Raw genomic sequence first — 18,813 nt, forward strand, 5'->3', positions numbered from 1 at the left:
CTGAACAATTAAAGATTATAATTATATAATTCTATACATAATCGACTCTCCTCTGTGGAATCTACCCTTAAAAATCAGAAAAAAGACTCGAAGCCGGTAAGATGTAGTTATTCTTGTGAGTTATTCAGACGATTAGTTTGACAGAAGAGGGTACAAATAACAAAAGTACAAGGGTATTAATGTCAAAAGAAACAGAATTAATAACGACCATAAAAGTAGAAAAATAAAAATATTTTGGTCATATGATGAAAGGACGAAGACATAAACTTCACAGATTGTTTATGCAAGGAAATGTTGTTGGAATGCGAGATGTAGGACGATGAAGAATATAATATCAAGGTTGCGCAAATTCAGACAATGGTTTAATTGTATATCAAATCAATTATTTAGAACAGATGAAAATAAAATACAAATAGTCAAGATGGTCGCCAACCATCGGCAGAAGAAAAAGAACAAGAAAGAGGAAGAAAAAAGAGCTGAAAAAAAATTTTGAAGTTAAACGAAGATCTGAAACCTGTTACTTGAATTCAACGATTATTTAGAGAAATTTATTTGATTTTATAAAACTCTGTGTTATTAATATTTAAGAAACAATTAATACATTTACCATTTTCTCCAATTTTCTCCAATTTAGCTTTTCTTTCACTGGTCGATAAATATTATTTTGGTTAACTTAAGTAAATAACATTTTTAGGTATATCACGAAAGAAAAAACTTACCTGGAAATTTATTATCTCTCGTTTGAACAGTTTAATGCATAAAAAAAAATTAAATGAATTTATTTTAAGAAACACCTTCAGTAATTAGAGAAAATCTGAAAGAATATATTTTATCTTTTTTCTGTTAGTGCAATTTTACCTAATCATAAATTTATTGAAATACTGCGAAAAAGAGATATAAGGTATTTAAATATATTCAGTAATAGTTTTATTACGATTTAATAGTTATTTTTAAAAGCTTACCTGATAATACATTTTAAATATGGCAGCCAAAAATTGATTATGCTATTTTAGCTCTCAGTAAAGGTCGTCAATTTTTTTTGTTTTTAGTAATGAATCGCATGTCTTAACAATAACGTCACGTACGTAGTTTCATAATTTTAATAAATTATGAAAAACTAGAAAAAAAAGTTGTAGAAAGAATTTCCATTAAAATCTCTAGAAATCTAAACTTTCTATTAGAAACGAGTATTTCACGTAAGTGCAGAATGCAGTACATAATACCTTTTTAATTATCTATAAATTTTTATAAGCAATATAAAATTATTATTTCCAGACAAATTTCCTAGCAGTTTTTTAATCAACTAAAAATTATGAATAATTTTCTGTAAATTCCTTCATTTTTTTAAAAATAAATATAATTAACAACAGTATAAAGCAATAAAAAGCAAATTTTAATACAGTAAAAAATAATGATACAACTATTTAATGATAGATTTTTTTTGTGACAAATATTTAACATTTTATATTTAACATCTCCCTCAAAACTCATAATACTCAACAAAGCTTCTTCATCGTTACAAATATTAAAATAATAAATAAAAAAATAGTAGCGTTGAAAAAAATAGTGAGAATTTGGAATGAGAAATTAAAAGAATCCAAAATTTTACCATTAAAATTGGCAAGGATTAAGAATCTATGTATGAAAAACTAAATTCATGTCAAAAATTAACAGCACAACAAGATTTTTGTTAACAAACACCGGTCGAACAGAAAAGTTAGATTTAAATATCTAGGAGAAACTATCCAAGTATGTATTAGAGAAATCCGCCATAGAAATCGGAAACAATGAGAAAAATATTAATTTTTTCGGGCACTTATTTAGAATGAATGGCAACAGGTTAACAAAACAGATTTTCATTGGGAAAAGACGTTAACAATAAGCGGGATCCAAGAAAACAAAAAAATCTAGAAAGAAACAAAGTAAAAGAGAATGAAATAACAGAAAAAGATATTTCATAGAACAGTTCGAAAAATAGAAGGATTCCAAGGTAGGACAGATAAGAGAACTGGAACAAAATGGTCTGAGGAAAGGAAAAAATCGCATGGCGAAAAGATGAAAAAGCATTGAAAGATAAGGAATCAACAAAGGAGAAGAAAATAAAATTGTTACTTGATCCTTGGGCGGTCATAACGAAAGAAGAAATAATAAATAAATATAATATTGTAGTCATGAAAAACGCTAAATTACAATTGAACATCAATAACGATAATAGAAGTAATCTGTACTAAAAACCTCCTTAAATATTACATTACGATTAAATTTAAAACGACACGTTTAAAAGATTATACGCATTATTAACATAACGTATAAGATTTCATCAAAACAGACTATGATAGACCACAGATAAGAATTATCTATACATTATTTGTATTACAGTTTGTTCCCGTCACGTTCAACGGTCAACATTGTTATACATAGGTTATGTATATATATAACAATCAAAGATAAGTAATGTTCCTGTAAGAATACTGCAATCTTTACTGTAAAAAAAAACTAAAAAAAAAAAAAAAAACAATGTAATGAACTGTACTCCACCGGAAGGAAATCATTTTGTATTCTAACAACAATAAGATTCAGCGAATGAGGTTGTTGCCATCATTTCTATTATTTAATGTTAGCGTTACTGACTAAAATTCCTTCTCTTTAACTTTTAGAGCATTGGGTATTTAATTTATACAGAGTGTTTTTTTGTGTTGTTTTTCATTCGATTTAGTTAATTCATTGCTCAAGTTTATGTAGCGTAAATGTCATTTAATAACGTTTGAACTCTTTAATTTCTGTGTTTGTAAAAGATTTTATCTCGTTTTTTATGAAGATACAGTTATACAAATTTAATATTACATAAAACTTATAATAAAATGTGTGTGTTTAATTTAGCAAATTACAATATATTAATGTAAAAAAAATAATAAACAAAACTTTATAATTAAAATTATAAGTTAAATAAAATTAAAGAACATATAAAAGATTAAAAACAAGGGGAAATTTTTCATTGTCAAAGATGTATATAAAAATAATTCATGCGTTCCAGTAATTGATTGTAACTAAGATACAAACAGATGTTTTTCTGATAAATGCTCGGAATTTTGTCCCTTTTTTCCGTTAGTTTATTTCTTGTGTTCATTTAATCTACTAGTCCATTTATAAATAATAACAATGGACATTAATTCAAAATAAATTCAAGCGAAACTACAGAAAAATTATTTGAAAAATATGCCTTAATACCAAAAAAAAAATTAAAAGATGTTTTTAACACAAATTCTCACTATTATACAAAGAGATTACGTCTTTTTTGTTTGTTCTTGATAATCACAAAAACTACTGAACCGATAATTATGAAATTTTAATTGTAGCTTTGTTATGGCCCTTCGAATGTTTACCACGATTCAAACTTCACCAATCTCACTGTTTATATAAATTATTAATAAAAAAAAATATAAAAGTATAAATAAATAACCTAGAACTTCTATTAGTAAATTTAATGTCATCTATGTCAAAATCAAAATTTCTGACAAAAGTCATGAAGTTATGTGATTTACCAAATTAATTCATTGTCTATAATTTTTTTTTTAATTTATAGTCGCATCGCATCGACAAGTAAAGTCATTAGCGACTTATGAGTGTACCGGTAAATTTGTACTCTGAACAAACTCAGGTCGACTACTCGTGAGACGTGTGGTTAATTAAAACCCAAGCACTAAAGAACACCGGTATCCATGATCTAGTATTCTGATCCGAATAAAATCTTTATTAGGATTTTAATCTGCATACTCTCGACTTCGAAATTAGCTGATTTACGACGACGAGTTTACAAGACCAACCCGGTGGGTTTCAATTTGTATTATTACAGTAGTATACGTAAAAATAACTTTTAGTAAAATTAAAGGGAATTATGACTATTTACGAATTTAACAACTGAAAACTTTTGTTATTCATCCAGATTAATCCACTTTATCCGGTAAGTTGTGAATAACTATAAATAAGAGCAACAGCCCACACATAATTTAAGCATTATTTACAATTTTTACTTCCTTGTACGAAGTAAAGGAAGTAATGTGATCGCGAAAAATTTCGGTTTTTCTTTGGTTTTTTTCTTTTCGCGAAAAGATTTCAACGGAAATATCCATTTTGATCATCCCTGAATCCAGTTTGATTAGTATCGGTGTGACGTCTGTACTTACATCTGTATCTCGCATAACTCAAAAACGATTAGCCGTAGGAAATTGAAATTTTGTATTTAGAACTGTTGTAACATCTAGTTGTGCCACCCCCCCCCCCTTTGATTGTAATCGACTGAACCGAAAGTGTCCAAAATCAAAAAAATTTGGATTTGAACACATCGGTCCGAATCAGATTTCACCTCCTTATTTTAAATAGTTATCTTTAATAACTATTTACCCGTTATTGTAAAAAAAAAATATTATACCTAACAATTCAATAACAATAAAAAATATATTAAAAAAATCAGAAGTTATTATTAAAATAAAATGTTATGTACTCTTAAAAATGTGTGATGTACTTTAATAGGCATTTTTTCATATGTATATATGCAATAGATTATTTGGTGAAACATCTGATTATTTATATTAATTGAAAATTATAATTTAGAATTTTACTATTTCTGGATTTTCTAGTTTAATTTCTGTTTAATCTTTATTATTTTGGAATTTCTATTTAATTTGATCTACATTAAAGTTAACTACAGAGTGACTGAAACACAGACCCTCACAAGAACATCATATACACTGAGTCATACATGTCCTTTAATAAATTGCAAAAAATTCTTATCTTTTAGTTCATTACTCCTCTGATATTGTCGGACAATATTCTATCTAGGTCGGAGCTGATCATCATTACGTTTGTTTTTTGTTGCTAATCATTTAATCGCTCTTTGGTTTGATATAATATAAGTTAGGTGTAAAATAGTTTCCCGAAATCTTCTCATTGAACCTAATTTACGATTGCATATCAGCATGTCAATCAAGCCTACCGAAGTGTAAGAGATATTCACTACTTTAAGTAATACATAGGACTGGCTGTATAGTGAATAAAATGATTCTCAGAAAGAGCAGTTTTAACTAGCGCCAATTGTATCTCACACGCTTTATATATATAATATATTCATATTGTGAAAAAATTCTTCGGCATTCCAGAGAGCTTTAGCACAAGCAAGATGGTTTTCTACTTCGTTTTTTTTCATTTATTTTTTGTATTCTTTTCTAGAAATAGGTTTTTGTGTTTAAAATTTCTTACAAACGGCCTTTTTTCACATGGTCAGTGCTTTTTTTACTGGTAAATAGAAATAAAAATGAAAAAATCTAAGAAAAAAACAACTATATCAACATTTTTTCTCTAATTTCTTTCCTTAATTTTTTAAATAAAATAATGAAAGAAAACAACAGTTTATAAAGCCAAAATAAAATTGGAGCCTTCGTTAAAAATTGTAAAAAAAATTCTTAAATGTTATTAAGTACAAACAGAAATAAAAACTTAATGAATTGAAATTAAAATAATGTAGATTAAAATGTATTGAAAATATTTTGGCGTATAGTTGTTTTTTTCTTAGATTTTTTTCATTTTTATTTTTATTTACCAGTAAAAAAAGCACTGACCATGAGAAAAAAGGCCGTTATAAAACAAAACGCTTCCAACCATTTTTGATGAATCAAAATCACTTAAATACATTTAGGAAGATGTATTTTACTAAAAATAAATATCGACCCAAAAAAAAAATTAATAAAATAGTGCCAATCTTTATAGCGGAATGGTAGCGTCTCAGCCTTTCATCCGAAGGTCACGGGATCGAATCCCGGTCAGGCATAGCATTTTTCATACGCTAGAAATTTCAATTTTCATATCGCTACGTATAAGCTTCATTATAAGCTCCATTGTAATACTGGGGTATTAATTCATCAGTAAAAAAAAAGAAGAGATGTTTCACTGCAATTCTTCCTCCTTGGATTAGATCTTTTTAGATCTTTTATTTCCTTTATTCTTTTCTTCTTATTTCCAGCACTTTTCATTCTTTCCGAGAGTCCTTGTTTTTGCTCTTCTATAAATTTTCTATTGCTGTTCTTTGGTTTTTCCTTTTCATCTAGTTTGAACTATTCGGTTTTTTATTTAGTCTTTCTAGGTCTTGGTTTACTTCCCGGTGCCACCCTGTTTTTTTTTTTTGCTATTTTTGTAAAACTTAAAAATTATTTTTTAAGTCTAATGTCACTCATTCTATAAATATGGACAAAAACCTTCATTCTTCTTTTCCGCATTTCCGTTTCTCTAAATCTTTTAGAAACGAAAATGTAATCTTCATTGTAATTACTATTTAAAAACAAAAATAGAAATTTTATTATCTTGAATTTAACTAAGGATAAGATAGTTTCGTAATAAAAATATAAATTAAATCGGTTCAAATATTTTTGTATGATACATAGGCAAATAACCAAACAGACAAAAGTTTGAAATCGTTGATTTGTTAATTCAGTTTTGTATATAAAATATATCATTATTATTATTACGAACAATTTTGAAACAAATCACGCAGATACTGTGTATAGTTGCCATTAATAAACTTTGTATAAAATACTTTAATTTTACTCCACAAATAATTTATTTGTGGATTTTAAAAAACTAATTTAAAAAACTACTTTTTTAAATTAGGATTCTCTGTTGAATAATTTTAAGATTCGTGTTCGAAGTTAATTACAGATAATTTTATTTAAAAATCATACTTAACCCGATTAAATTAAATTATTATACGAAACGAAACGCTTTATTTGTTTTCTTTACTGCACAAACACTCGATCAATTTTCCTAATATTAACTAAAAGGTTTTATTTTTGATTTACAAAAAAGGCACTGTACTATTTACTTTCTTCTATCGTCATAATTCTATCGTCATAACTCCCCCTCCACATAAGTAAGCAAATATTTTATAAATAAGAATAATAAACATGAAACACGAATCTTTAATAATGTTTCGACGTGATCTTAAAAATAAGATTAAATTAGTAGCGTTCAGTTTTATTTCCATAGAGAAAATCAATATTATTTTATAGAATAATTGAGTATATATTACATATAGAAAAAGTATTGTATTCCATTCCCATAATACGCAAGAGAATTGATATGAAAACAATTAATTGATAAACAAAACGTGTACGTGTAAAAAAATTACTCTTTTTATTAATTGGTGAGAATGTGAAAAAACATGTAACAATATATTAAAGATATTAATCTTACATAATTACAAAGGTTCTCTGAACTTTTTATTATAAATAAAAGTACATTAAATACACGATTCATTAAACACTCGATTAATACGCGGGTAATTGTTGTAAAGGAACATGTTACAGTACAAATAAGATTTAATTACCAAAACATACTGTTTTGAGAATTCATTCCATCATAAATTAATTTCATTTTTTTAAATTAAAATTTTAATTTTTGGATCAAAATAAAACATAGGTTCATAACATTGGAGTTTATAGAAACTCAAGTGTTTTTTCCATTTTAGCAATAAGTGGAGAAGCAAAACGAAGGGTAATTATTACCAGAGAAATTTGTAAAGCAACCAGGTGACGCCACTTCTCTTCTCCTCGCTACAGTTGGTAAAAACGAAGTATCAAAATTTGTATACTCGTCATCCATTGTACACTTTTGAGGATTATCGGGTTAATTTCTACTATACTATCACTGCTCGATAGAAAATAAATTACATGTTCACACAAACGTTTTTCCTGTTTAGCCTCCGGGAATCACAGTCAGGTATTACTTAGAGGATGAATGAGGATGTTATGTATGAGTGTAAGTGTAGTCTTGTACAGACTCAGGTCGACCATTTTTGTGAGATGTGTGGTTAATTGAAACTCAACACCACCAAAGAACACCGGTATCCGCGATCTAGTATTCAAATCCGTATAAAAGTAACTGGCTTTACTATGACTTGAACGTTGGATCTTTCGACTTCGAAATCAGCTGATTTGCGAGGACGCGTTCACCACTAGACCAACCCGGTGGGTCGATATTCACACAAACTGTACCAAGATAAATTGTTTCCCTTTAACTAGGTAGAAATTTTACTAATGAAATGGAATGAGAGATCTTCATTAAAATCAGATGTGTAGTAGTACATTTATTATTTGCAAAACCTATTTTATAGCCACCTATAGTATATTATTGTTTTATGCTAAGCCACATTACATTATTGTAATAATTGTATTATTGTCCAAGCAAGGTAATAAGTAGAGAATCCCTGAATATAAAGAAAAAATATAATTATCCTTAAGCTAAGAACAGAAAAAGACAAAAAGTAGGATTTATTTTGAGGTAAAAAATTTAACCTTTGCTGTTGCACAATACGTAAATTTGGTATACACTGATGGCAATGAATGTATTAATAAGCGCGATAACGTCCGGCTTTACCCAATAACCACCTCAGTCCTATGTAGAATGTTCATTATTCAGCCGACGGAAAGAAAAGAGATACTCTTTTAACATTAGAACGGCTCTAGTGGACATAAATCCAAAGCCTATTGAATACTACCAAGAATTAAGGGACGAAATATTATAGATGTGAACAATAAGAAAAATTTATAAAAAGGTTGTGCGATGAGAAAAACATACTTCTAACGGATGCCGATTTTCGTGACGGAGTGGTAGCGTACCGGCCTTTTATCTGAGGTCCCGTTTTGGTTAGGTATGGTATTTTTCATAGCTACAAAAGTCAATTTTTATATTCTACGTAAAAGCTTCAAAACTTCTGTGGTGAATTAATTCATAAGCCAAAAAAAAAAGAAGTTAATCCTTGTCCATATTTCTTCGGAAGATCAGGGTATTTTTATACAAAACGTAATCAGTAGATTCCTATATTTGTATTTACTGATTACGTATTGTATAATTCATGTTTAATCGTGTGTATTCATGTTGAACTACTCCGATGAATGCTGGGAAAAATTTCTTTTATCCTATCTAGACTGATCAATTCGTACGATGTATTCCGGAATTCCGCAGATATTTAGTGCAACTTTCTTTAAATCAGGGATCGTAAACAGCAAAGTTTCTTATTAATGTTTCAGTATATTTTAATTAATGGATTCCCAGGCAAGGTTGTACTATTAACAGAGTAGTAGCCGGGGATAGTATCAACAAGTTATTAAAGTTTTAGGAGGTTTAGTCGGGCCTCGAAATATCAATTTTCTTCTGGGGAAGCTAGTTTAAGGATCTTCACCACACTGAAAATATTTTTCACCACTACTGAAAATAGGCTCGATGTTCCTATGGAAAAAATTTCGACAGTTCCGAGAATTGTCTAGCCTTGTAAAAGTACTCGGATGAACTATAAACTGTTCAGCTGAAATTATTGGAAAAAAATGTTGTAATTTTATTAATATAGCAACCATTTAAAAATACTACAGAGCATAAAACTGTCGTAAACAAGCATTCATTCGATTTTAATCATTTTATTATTGTGTTAATTGTAATTTTATATTTTCATTTTTATTAGAAAAATAGTTTTAACTAATAGTTTTTTTTAACAATTTATATTCATAGTTGCATCAACAATTAAGATATTAGCGACTTATCAGTGTAATGAGAATGTACCGGTAAATGTGTTATCTTGAACAAACTCAGGCAAACCATTCCCGAGACGTATGATTACTTGAAACCCAACCATCAAAGAACACCGGTGTCCACGATCTAATATTCAAATACAAATAAAAACAACTACCCTTATTAGGACTCGAACCTGAGAACCCTCGACTTCGAAATCAGCTAATTTACGATGATGAGTTTACCATTCAACCAACCCGGAGAGAAAAGTTAAAATTTCTGATGTGACTTCCTTGTACGTCTTTTAAATTACATATACACATTTTTATAAAATACTAAGTACATAAAATTTTATTTCATTAATAACTTCTGATGTTTTAATTTTTTTTATTGTTACTGTTGAATTATTATTTATCGTAAAACTTTTTTACAATCAGAGATTAATAATTATTAATAAATCAATATATTTAAACAAAAAAAAGTTAAACAAAAAATCTGATTCAAACCGATGTGCCTTCCTTTGTAAGATCCAAATATTTCAGTAATTGAAATTTCATTTAGCTGTAACTCTGGAATAAATGAAAGTAAGTACTACTTATGACTCTGGAATAAATGAAAGTAAGTACTACTTATGATATATCGTTGAAAACCTGCAATGAGGGCTTATTGCTGCAGTTAACAAAAAGCCCAAAATCCGAATTTTTTTTGATTTTGGGCTTTTTTGGACAATTTTAGTGCAATCAAAAGAGGAGGTGCACAACTAGATGTTACAATAGTCCTAAATAAAAAATTTCGACATAACTCAAAAACTATTAGCCGTAGGATGTTTCCGTTGAAATGGATAGTAGTTCCGTTGAAATTTGAAAATTTCAAATATTTGTAAAATTTGATCACAATACTTCCTTTATTTCACACAAGGAAGTAGAAACGAAAAGAAAAATGAAATAAAACAAAAATTTAACAAAAGATTAAAACAATAATTTAAAATAATTTAATAATATAATTCTTTGAGAGATATAACAAGCTTTAAAATTGCATTTATAAAGCAATACTGATAAGCTACAGAAAATAAACTGTCTTTTTCCTTAAAAATAAAATTTGATAAAATAGTGTTATTTTTAGATACTGCGTAAAAATGAACATAACTCTTTTTAACGATAAGGTTAATTTACGTAACAAAGGTTTTCTAGAAATGACATTTATTATCAAGTTAAATGGCACTAAACACATTGTCAAGTTTTCTCCATTAAAACTGAAGCAATGCCAAATGTTTTGATAAAATAAAAAAGAATAACAAAATGGTAATGTGTAACTATTAGTAAAATTAGAATTTTAAGTTGTTTGTAAATATTAAATTTAAGCAAATATATGTATGTTATCATACAAATAATACTTGTTCGTTTTTTAAGTTACGTAATTTTATGTTCATTTTAACCTTACTAGTTAATAGTTAAATTACATGATATAAAGCAAACTTACATAAATAAGATTTTCTTTGAATCTTCTACGAAGGTTATCAACAAATGCCCTTTCTGATGTATAATCTTCTAAAAGTACAAAATCCTGGACTCCCACTCGGTCCCTTTCGTGAAGTCCTTTTTCCATACCTAAAAAAAATATAACAAAATAATTATTATAACCAATAAATATATCTTAACGTATAATTTTATTTTTTTTGTTACAGATTGAACGGAAAACGGAAGAATAAGAATAAAGACTATATTTATTATTAGAGTTCGTTCTGAATGAATAATAATTATTTAAAAAAAGAATTTATTACTTTGTGATTGATGTAAATAAAGTATTAAGATAAAAAATTTAATTGTGCAAATAAAACTGCATTAACCTATTATAAATTTGTATTTATTTTTTTAATTTAAATATAATATGCCTAATAATAATAATAATAATAATAATAATAATAATAATAATAATAATAATAAAAAAGATAAGATTAAAATACAATAAAATAATTAAATAATGATTAATAAATAACATTTTTTTAAAAATAAAAATATTAAATAATAGATTTAGGTAATATAAAACAAGGTTAAATAGTATTCGAATTTAACGATGTTTTAAGAATTAATTAACCTGTTAAATTACAGTCAGACATAATACATTAAATTTTTCACAAATTATTATAATAAATAAAAACTAATTATAGTATTGGGGTAATACTATAACCCCAAAAAAAAAATATTATTAAAATTAGAATAGTAATAAAAACGTTATTTATGGCCAGGGAGTAAATCATTTTTTATTCGTATATAATTAATACGAGTACAATTTATGTAACATTTAAGAGTAAAATAAATATAGAATGGTTAATTGAGTGAAAGATTAATAAATGTATAAATTAAACGCCCAGCAACTGTTTTTCTGACTCTTCTAAAAAAACACCATAAAATGACTCTTCTAAAAAAACACCAGAAAATATTGTCTAAAATTAAAATTACAGCTATATTTATTTAATTAATGATAAGAAATGAATTTTTAGCCTCTCAACATATGTCAGACCAGGATTCAGCTGAGAGCTTAAAAGGTTGAATGGCAGGGACGCTGCCACTTCGCCTTAGATACAATATTACGAGTAATTGACGGAATGAAGAAAGGTTTAGTTTGAAGTAAGATAAAGATCTTTTAGTTAGGAAGTAAAGTACAAAGAGTCGACTAATACAGACATCAAAAGCAGGTTGGGAGCTTTTATACAAAAGAAAATCTTCCGGTACCAAAAAAATTTAGGAACAAAAAAGAAATCCTTAAGTATTTTTTTGGAGAGTAGAGCTTTATCGCAAAGAAATACGAACAAATGGTAATAGAACAAAAATATAGTTAAATTAATTAGATCTTATAAAAAGAGGGCCTGTGGAAAATAAAATCTAAGACTTCCTTGTTTCAATGAATTGGATTCGTTAAGGAAATGTACGATTAAGAGAAAGATAAATTATGTAACAGGTAATTGAGAAAGTAGAGGTAAAGTTTAGACTAAAAGATTGACACAGATCAGAAAAGAATGGAGATATGCATCAAACTAATTAAACGACTGGAAACTTTCCCCCCAAAGGTATAATACAGTTTTATATATATATATATAATTAGGTTAATTAGATTACAGTAAGTCTTCGTTTAACGTTATAATTATGTTTCGGTAAAACCGACGTTAACCAAATGAAGTTTATCAAATCAGGTTTTTCCTCAATTGAAAAACAAGGAATTTTAATATATTTCGTTTTATAATCTAAGATATTATTACGTACCGCATATAAATTCCTTGTTACAAGATATAAATAAATATTAAAATTTCTATTACGTAGTTACTGCATTGTTATATTATATATTACACTGTTATAACCTACAACCCAATTTATTCAGCTGATTTTTTAGAAATAATTTTGTAATTGTCTATGTTGTTTGTTGAGAAAATAGATATTTAAAAACCATTATCGGAAGAAAAAAAATTATTTTTTTGATCAAGTAAAAATTACAAAAATCGATTTTAATTAGGAAGAGACACGACGCCTGCCAATGAAATTTGTAAGAAATTATTATTGCTTATATTTAAATTTAACTAAAATAAAACCGCTCAACAATATCAATAAATTCGATTGATTGAATGTTTTTACCAAAGTGTTACAACAAATAACCAACTCGACATCATCCCTGCTGTTACAATCAACAATTTTTACAATAATTATGTTGACACTCTATAATACAGATGACACAAAAAACGAACTTTAGAAATGCGTAGTGGCAGCCATGTACAGTTAGCAGCACTGCTTTATCCAAAAGGCAACCTTGCCACTCAATCATAGAGAAGTGGAACTGTTAATACCGTGCTTTCGCCATAAAAATGTTTTACAAAAACAACTATACTTTGGAATACTGAAAGAGGGAGTGCAAAAGTTCCCTTTTTTGTGTCACATTTTACTTGAAGAAAGGGTTGTGGTACAGGCAATATAAGAAATTGAAGGGGAAAAATGCTGTCACAGTATTTTTTTTTTTGTTTTTAGTACAATTATCCTTATTACATAAACTTTCAAAAATGTTAACTTTGCGAACATGACCTATTTTAACTTGATCATTTAGCATTTGATTTGTCTCCATTTATTTCTCACAGTTACGGCCTTTTCTAATCTTATTATGAAATTTTCAATAAGATTCCTTGCTAGAAGACAAAATGACATACCATCTTTTCATAAAAATGTTCTTTCAAATAGCTGCTGCTTTATATTCTTACGCTGAGAGGTGAAGTGGAAGGAAAGTTTTTACCGTCAACATTTGCATCTTCCGATACCACCCACCCGTTCCACCCACCACCTCCAATCGTGTCTTTCAGCGGCTACGCATTAGAGACATTATTATGTACTTATTTATCTTTAATCCAGAAGATTTCTTTCTTTGCGCAATACTAAATATAAATAATCCTACAAAAGTTTCGATAAACTTTTTTTTATCTACCCACCTCGGAAATCTTATATACAAAAATATATACTTTTTCGACTGTCATTAGTCAGTTATGTCCGATATTCTGATATTTCTGGAAAATGTGCTTGCTTTGCTCATGATATTGCTAATGAAGTAAGATTATTTATGATACCAATTAAAATTATGATAGAAAATTATTTTTTGTAATTACATAAGATTCAGGACAGAATAAGGAAGGATATTTTAGTTTTTAGTTTTTAGTTTTTCATCTTTTGAATTTTCAAAGGGAAATATATACACCTAACCATTGAGCTATTCCTAGAGGAAAAATTATATTTTGAGCAATGAAACTTTTTATGTTTAAGCGGGAACTCTTAACGAGTATTTTCCGTATACAAGTAGATTAAAACAAATTAACATATAAATTAAGATTTATAAAAAAATATTAAAAATAATTAAAAAAATATTTTTTTTTTCTACGTTCTCGTTGTACGAAACAAACTGAAACATATTTTATTCACTAAAAAATAAAATATGATATTGACCTTCAGTAACAATAAAAAAACATTCAATATTCAAAACGATAGGCTATCGATTATAATAATGCGTGTTGGATATCGCAGTTGATAAAAAATTAATAGTTTTTTACCGGAATTGAACAACTTAAATAAAATATTTACAGTATCGTCTACATATTTTTCGTGTATTCTATAGGCCTACAGTATCGCATCATATCCTACATTTATACAGGCATCACAGCCTATATTGACGTCACAACTGATTTAATATTTTTTTCAATAATCATTATTTTTCTTACGTAATTACTTTGTGCTTAAATCCATAATTAAAATGAATTCTTTGAATTATTTACAAATGTTGATCTCCGTGGCGAAATGGTAGCGTAACGGCCTTTTATCGGCAAGTCCCGGGTTTGAATTCCGGTCAGAAATGGGATTTTTCATACGCTAAAAATCTTCATTTTCATATTCCCACTCACAAGCTTCTTTATTAAACTTTTGTGGGGAATTAATTATCATATATATTTAAATCATTATTTTTTGTTATTTTGACTAAAATTACGACGACAATCTTATACAATCTTATATATAAATTGGAATAATATTTTCACTGACAAAAATGGAATAAAAGAGGAAAAATGTAAATAATAAGAAAATTGTTAAATTAAATCTTGCTTCATAAATATAAAACTTAAAATTAATTATTCCTAATGTGTACGTTGCAATCTCTTCCAACTAGTGAAAAATAAGCAATCCCCATGCCACAATTAGACGAGGATTATATGTAACACATATAAATGAGGTGTAGTCTTGAACAGACTCGGGCCGACCATTCCAGAGATTAAGAAAATAATTTTTTATAACCCACATAAAGGAACCAAAATAAGCATGTCCTGACAACTTAAATTTCAATTCGGTGCTGATTACAAAAAAATCGAAATCAAAGAGGTAGTGATCAGTGTTATTTTGGTTTTACTTTATAATGTGTTTTTTACTAAATAGTAGTTTTTTTATTTAAAAATATAAATTTATAAAAAAAAACATTACCTTATGAAAAAAAATCTTTCGCAAGAAAAGTAATAAGAAAGAAATGTCCTGATTGGAAATTAAGAAAAGAAATTCAAAAACAACGTAATATTACGTTACGATATAGTGTCTAGCTAACGCTACTTGTTATGCAGTAATATCTATTAATTTTTCATCTCAAAGTTTTCCGATAAATTTTCTTATGAAAATACTTTAAATATCAGAATGACTTCAAGTTACATATTGTCACATTATTATAAACCAACTATGTAATGATGAGAAAAAATTTCAAACCGTCTTCATAACCACGTAATGTTTCGTTCAAAAATGTCTTCCATCAGAAAAAGTTTCCTTAGAAAAAAAAAGGACTGTCGAAATGGTGGCCTTCGGGCGTGTTTGATTTACACTATTTAAATTGTTGCTAAGTGAAAACTTAATTTATACAATTGTATTAATACAAACGGTGCCAAGTGCTTAGTAAATTAAATTTAAGACCCTTTTGTTTTATCAAAAGTTTTCTAATTAATATATTTATCTGTAATTTATAATCTATAACAGCTATATTAATTGTTGTAGAAAGGAAAAAACTTCAATGATCACGTAATAATGTAGACTATACACCTGTTAATATGGGTTGCTATACATAAATTAAGGAACCGTGTAAAATTCTTTTTAGTTTCTTTGTATCACTGTAGTGATACACAAAATATTTTTTAAAAAAATTATTTATAAATAGATACCACTTTATCCAATGGCGAATCCGGGGGGGGCCATGAGGATTATGGCCCCCATAAAGGCCCGAAGACCTTACATTTTGAAAACCCAGTTAAAAAGAATTTAAACATTTTACCAATACTGTATTGTAAAAATAACCAGTTGAACTCTGTAATAAACGTGAATATATATTTTTTCTTAATAGGTAATTAAGGCTGAAATCATTTGCTCTAATGCATATTCATAATGATATCCTAACTGATAACAGATCGTGTTATCGATCGGTTTGCTAAGATGTGTAATCATCGAGATGAATTTATTTTGTAAATAATTATAATATTGTATGAAATAAAATATGTAAAATTTTGGACTGTAATGGATTAAAAAAAATATTAAAATGAATGAATAAATAAAAATCAACTTAATTTTAGTTTTAATTATATTAATTTTTTATCCCATCTTATATGATTATATAATCTTGATTGTTTGCATGGTAGTTTTGATTAAAGTTGTTAGTTCTATACAGACCGAGCTTAAAGTTAATTTTGTTTCTGGAGTCCCCGTGAGGGTCACTTCGAATAACTTTCAGCTTAATTTTTATAAATCGAAATAAAATTGAAGAAACTGCACCTACAAGAGGAAGTCATATGACTTCCTCTTCTAAGATCCAAATATTTTATTAATTAAAATTCTATTTGGCTATAACTCTGGAACCAATGAAAATAAGTACCATTTATGATACATCATTGAAAAGCTTTCAATGAAGGCTTATTACTGTAGTTACCAAAAAGTTCAAAATCCAAATCTTTTGGATTTTGGGCTTTTTGGGGACACTTTTGATTGTCGATTTCAATCGAAGGGAAGGTGCACAACTAGATGTTACGGCAGTCCTAAATCCAAAATTACAACATCCTACGGCTAATCGTTTTGGAGTTATGCGAGATACACAGGCACGTATGTACACACAGACTGACGCCGAAACTAGTCAAAATGGATTCAGGCTTTATCAAAATGGATATTTCCGTTTAAATCTGAAAACTAAAATTTTTCGCGATCACAATACTTCCTTTACTTCGTAAAAGGAAATGAAAATGGTATTAAGCAAGAGAAAATGTTACTGGCCAGTTATTACTGAAACTTCTAGAAAAATCTTTTTTTATCAATTTTTTACTGATTAATTAAATGTTAGATTTTTAAAAAATGATTAAAAAAGAATTATATTTCTTTAGTTATTTTAAATCACTACGAAAGAAATGAAATTTCATAAGCTAACCAGATTTAGCAATAAAATACACTCTAAAGTTATTTTAAAGCGAATTATTTAATTTAATATAACATGATTTATTAGTGAATATAAATGATATTTATTTTTTTATTCTATGTTTTTATCTATGACGGGCGGCGATTAGGAATTTAATATTATTTTTGTTCCTTTAATATTATATTTTATTCCTTTAAAAATAACTAGCTGTCGTACACAGTTTTGGCAAATAATTCTCAATTAAAAGTATGTAACTTTATTACACGAAAAAATTTTGTTGTTTTTGAAAAAATAAATCAATACTAAAATTCCAAAATAGTAAAAACTTAATAAAATAAATAGAAAAATTCAGAATAAAAAATTCAAATTTAATAAAAAAATTTAATTTCTCACTTTGATTAATTTCTAATTATATTTTAAATACAAGAAAAGAGTTTTAATCATGTAAAATAATTAATTTATTTAGATTAGGTGTATTATAAATAAAGACATGATTCTAACAAAACGGATGGCATTTGCCGACCTTAGATTATGTATGAACTTTAACATCATTAACTTTTCATTTGAGTAAAACTTACATATTGGAATCACAGTAGAACGCTACGCTACGATAATGTATGAGATAAACGTATTTTAATCTTAAGTAAATTAATCATAATCACATTAGAAATTAAATTTATTATTGATATTGCAGTAATTAATTATACTTTTGTACTATTATAATGATATAAAAATAATTATTTCGCAAAAACCATTAACTATTTAAATCTAGAAGGTTCAAGATTTGAATTTCGATTAAGAGTAGCATTTTTAATAATCTAAATATTTCGATTAATATGTTTCCAACAACAATTTCACAAGCTTTTTGAACAGTGCAATCTTAAAATTAAAAAGAAAAAATTCTTGCCCAAGAAGACTGACTTTTCGTTTCCAACACCTCATTATTCCTCAGTGAGAAACGCACTGATTTACAGAGTACAACGCACTATATACATTCGATTAACAAGTAGACCCTACATACAAGCAACGCGCGCTTATGAAAATCACATCGCTACACAGTCAACATATCATTGAACGTAGCTCAAGAACGACTTAATAAATCTTCATTAAATTCTCACATGCACAACTTCAGATACCTATACTACTGCAGCATATCTAAATTTCAATGAAATTGATACAAATTGACACAAAATTTTATACATGGATGGCATTTTCGTAATTCTCATATCCCAAAACGTAAAGGAAATTCATATCCCCCTTCCCAATCACACCATGCTGCTGAAAAAATACCTCAAATTGAGGTTATGTTGTCTA

At 27.4% G+C, this 18,813-nt stretch overlaps 1 protein-coding gene across 3 annotated transcripts in view; it reads right to left on the minus strand.

Moving 5' to 3' along the window:
* Positions 1 to 18,813, minus strand: part of Myo61F (unconventional myosin 61F) — a 244,025-nt gene that overhangs the window by 110,749 nt on the left and 114,463 nt on the right. For all 3 annotated transcript variants that reach the window (XM_075364090.1, XM_075364088.1, XM_075364089.1), the window contains one exon: positions 11,032 to 11,159. In XM_075364090.1, the coding sequence (XP_075220205.1) occupies positions 11,032 to 11,157 (126 nt within the window). In that variant the 5' untranslated portion in view covers positions 11,158 to 11,159. The remainder of the gene's footprint in view (positions 1 to 11,031; positions 11,160 to 18,813) is intronic.

Source organism: Lycorma delicatula, chromosome 4 (genome assembly GCF_047948215.1).
Source record: "Lycorma delicatula isolate Av1 chromosome 4, ASM4794821v1, whole genome shotgun sequence".
In the NCBI taxonomy this organism is placed as follows: domain Eukaryota; kingdom Metazoa; phylum Arthropoda; class Insecta; order Hemiptera; family Fulgoridae; genus Lycorma; species Lycorma delicatula.